Consider the following 2,650-nt stretch of genomic DNA (forward strand, 5'->3'; position numbering starts at 1 on the left):
GTCCAATGAGGAATGTACATGCAAATAAAGTATAAAAATAACATATTCAAGTGCTAGTACTCATCTCCTGAACGCATTTGAAATGCTGGAATAGCACAAAGTCTGTTTGGTCGTTTAATTTTCATTTTTAAAAATACATTTGYAATTTAAAAAAAAAACCATATGATCCTTATTCCTAGTTTAAAGGAAAAGACGAAACTATCTTGTTCGCCTTCATCAAACCTTCCTGTTTGTTTGTCGTCACTGTCTTTAAATTATTTTTAGTTAAGTTTTTTTATTTAAATATTTTTTTTCTATGAACGCAACACGTAATCGCAGCCTTGCACTGGAAACACGGGTTCGTCCCGCCTTCAAAACGAAGCTGTAAATTCCAGAGGAAGCGTGAAGGCAGCAGCACTCGCAGTAACACCGGTCCCCCTCTGAGGAGCATCGCATCATTCGGCGTGAGACGACGACGCCGCCGCTGGGCTGGCACGCGCTCTAATTTCTCCCGGTTCGCACCGGAGGATAACGCAGAGGTTTTTTTTAGACTTGCTCTCTGAGACGAAACGAGACGAGACGTTTAAATTCATCCTCGAACAGCTTCTCCGAACGGGAGAAGTCCCTGCTTCAAACATGAGCAGTTTAATGGCGTGTAAGGAACCGTTCGGTGAGTAGCTTACCTGTGTTGGCTCTTTGTGTTGGCTCGTGCGTTACGCTTCGTTTTGATATTTCACGTGCATTTACCCTTATCGTATTTGTACGTCCACTCTTTTACCTTTCAGGTGGATATAATTCTGCACCAGTCTGAGTGCGTCAAGTTGTTAGACTTGAAGGGAAGTCAACAAGTGTTTGGTTAACCCTGAAAGTTTCCACACAGTAAATTGAGACAGTGGGAAAACCCAACGAGCTCTGCACACTCATTAATTCTGTTAATGTTTCTAAGAATACGAGTCTCTTGTGTGTCCTGTTCATTGGAAATTTAATGTGATCTAACCGCACAACAAACACGATCAGAAAATAAACTGACAGGATGTACATTCAGAAAGAAAATTCTTGGAAATAAAAAAAAAATCAACAAAAGTTTTCATGTTTTTCCTTCAAGGAAAGACAGGAATTGTCTTCCACGTTTCAAGATAGTCGAGAATTTAAGACCAATGTAAAAGGAGTATTTCAAGGATAATAGTGAATTAAAGTTGATATTATCAGATTAAGTTTAAAGAAACATGCATGTTAGGTTGCCTTCAGGCTTAGGACTTCCTTGTAAAATAGATTTATGATCTGGCTGGGATTTCCTTTGTTAAATAAAGGAAAACATAAATAAATAAAAGTTATAAAAGCAATAAAAAAGCCCCTCCACTGGCTGCTCTTGGCCAAACGGTTTTATTTTTCTGAGTCCCAAAACTTGGTGTGCATTTTTAATTTCCTTTTTAGCCACATTTCTGTCACTTAGGCTACGCTCACACTGCAGGCAAATGAAACCCATCAGATTTTACTTTTATTTTATTTTATTTTGGACAGTTTGAACATGACAGATCCAGTTATTTTCAAATCTGACCCGGGCCTTCTCAGTATATGGTACTGAATCTGGTACATATCTGTTTTTCAAAGTGACAGCAGTCAGAACCCCCCCATGCCTCATTTTATCAGACTTTTACTTCAGTGAGGTGGGGGTGAGCAGATTGATCAAAGTAATAATGTTTTTACTAACCTCGGGTCATGCAGTTTAAATTTCACAACTTCACGCATCTTCAGCTAGAAGTCTAGTTGCTCTTTTTCTTTTAATTTTCTATGTCCTGGATGATTGAGAATGCACAGAAAATATACGATAGTAACCGTTTGTTTTGGACCGTATCGAAACAAAACTTGATAAATCAATACCTCAGTTTCAGCACATCACTTCTATTCCAGAAATAAAAATGCTGCACCGGAGCAGCTAAGCAGAGGCAAGTTCAAATGTAAACATTGAACTAAACCAGCAGGTCAGATAAAAAAAAATTTATTGGCTCTGATTGCACAAGTTCAGAATCAACATGCTAACAAGTAGCCTCCATGTTTACTTCTTTAAACACAGTGTGCTGTCACGTCGTTTTCTGCACATGCAGGTCGCATCGGTGCCTTGGAGAGGACGGAGGTCGCATTTAAAATAGAACATGAATGTCCACGCAACGATATCAGATTTTTGCAAAAAAAAAAAAATCTGAATTGAGCATTAGGCCCTGCATTATGAACGTAGCCTTTGTAACTTGTGCCTGATGCTGTACAATATCTGTAAATCCCTAGCAGTTTGTGCAGCAGTATGAGTTACTGGAGCAACGATAATCTATATCTCTATGCTTCAGATGTGGAGGTTTGAGACTCTCATTGTAAAAAGATTAAAGGAATTTCTATTTCTTCTGCTGCTGTGGTTGACTATGCTGCAAGAATAACAAACCACACCACAGGCTTGTTCAAGAAAGTGCTTCATGTTGTTGTTGTGAGGTACAGACTACCCATAATTCTCTGCAGTAATAATAGAACACATGCTTGGGTTCAGAAGCTCACTTTGGTTCTCTTTAGCTTGATTCTTTTCCTAAAATTGTATTTTGAGTTTGTTCTCATCATTTCAACTCTAAAAGAAGCATTTATTTATTTATTTATTTGTTTATTTATTTATTTATTTATTATTTTA

General features: G+C 37.9%; 1 protein-coding gene across 1 annotated transcript in view; it reads left to right on the forward strand.

Annotated features, from left to right (window-relative positions):
- The first annotated feature begins 392 nt into the window (after positions 1–392).
- Positions 393–2,650, forward strand: part of edaradd (EDAR-associated death domain) — a 36,986-nt gene continuing 34,728 nt past the window's right edge. The window contains exon 1 of the mRNA XM_014002965.1: positions 393–649. Within this exon, the coding sequence (XP_013858419.1) occupies positions 616–649 (34 nt within the window). The 5' untranslated portion in view covers positions 393–615. The remainder of the gene's footprint in view (positions 650–2,650) is intronic.

Source organism: Austrofundulus limnaeus, unplaced genomic scaffold, assembly GCF_001266775.1.
Source record: "Austrofundulus limnaeus strain Quisiro unplaced genomic scaffold, Austrofundulus_limnaeus-1.0 Scaffold0, whole genome shotgun sequence".
In the NCBI taxonomy this organism is placed as follows: Eukaryota; Metazoa; Chordata; class Actinopteri; order Cyprinodontiformes; family Rivulidae; genus Austrofundulus; species Austrofundulus limnaeus.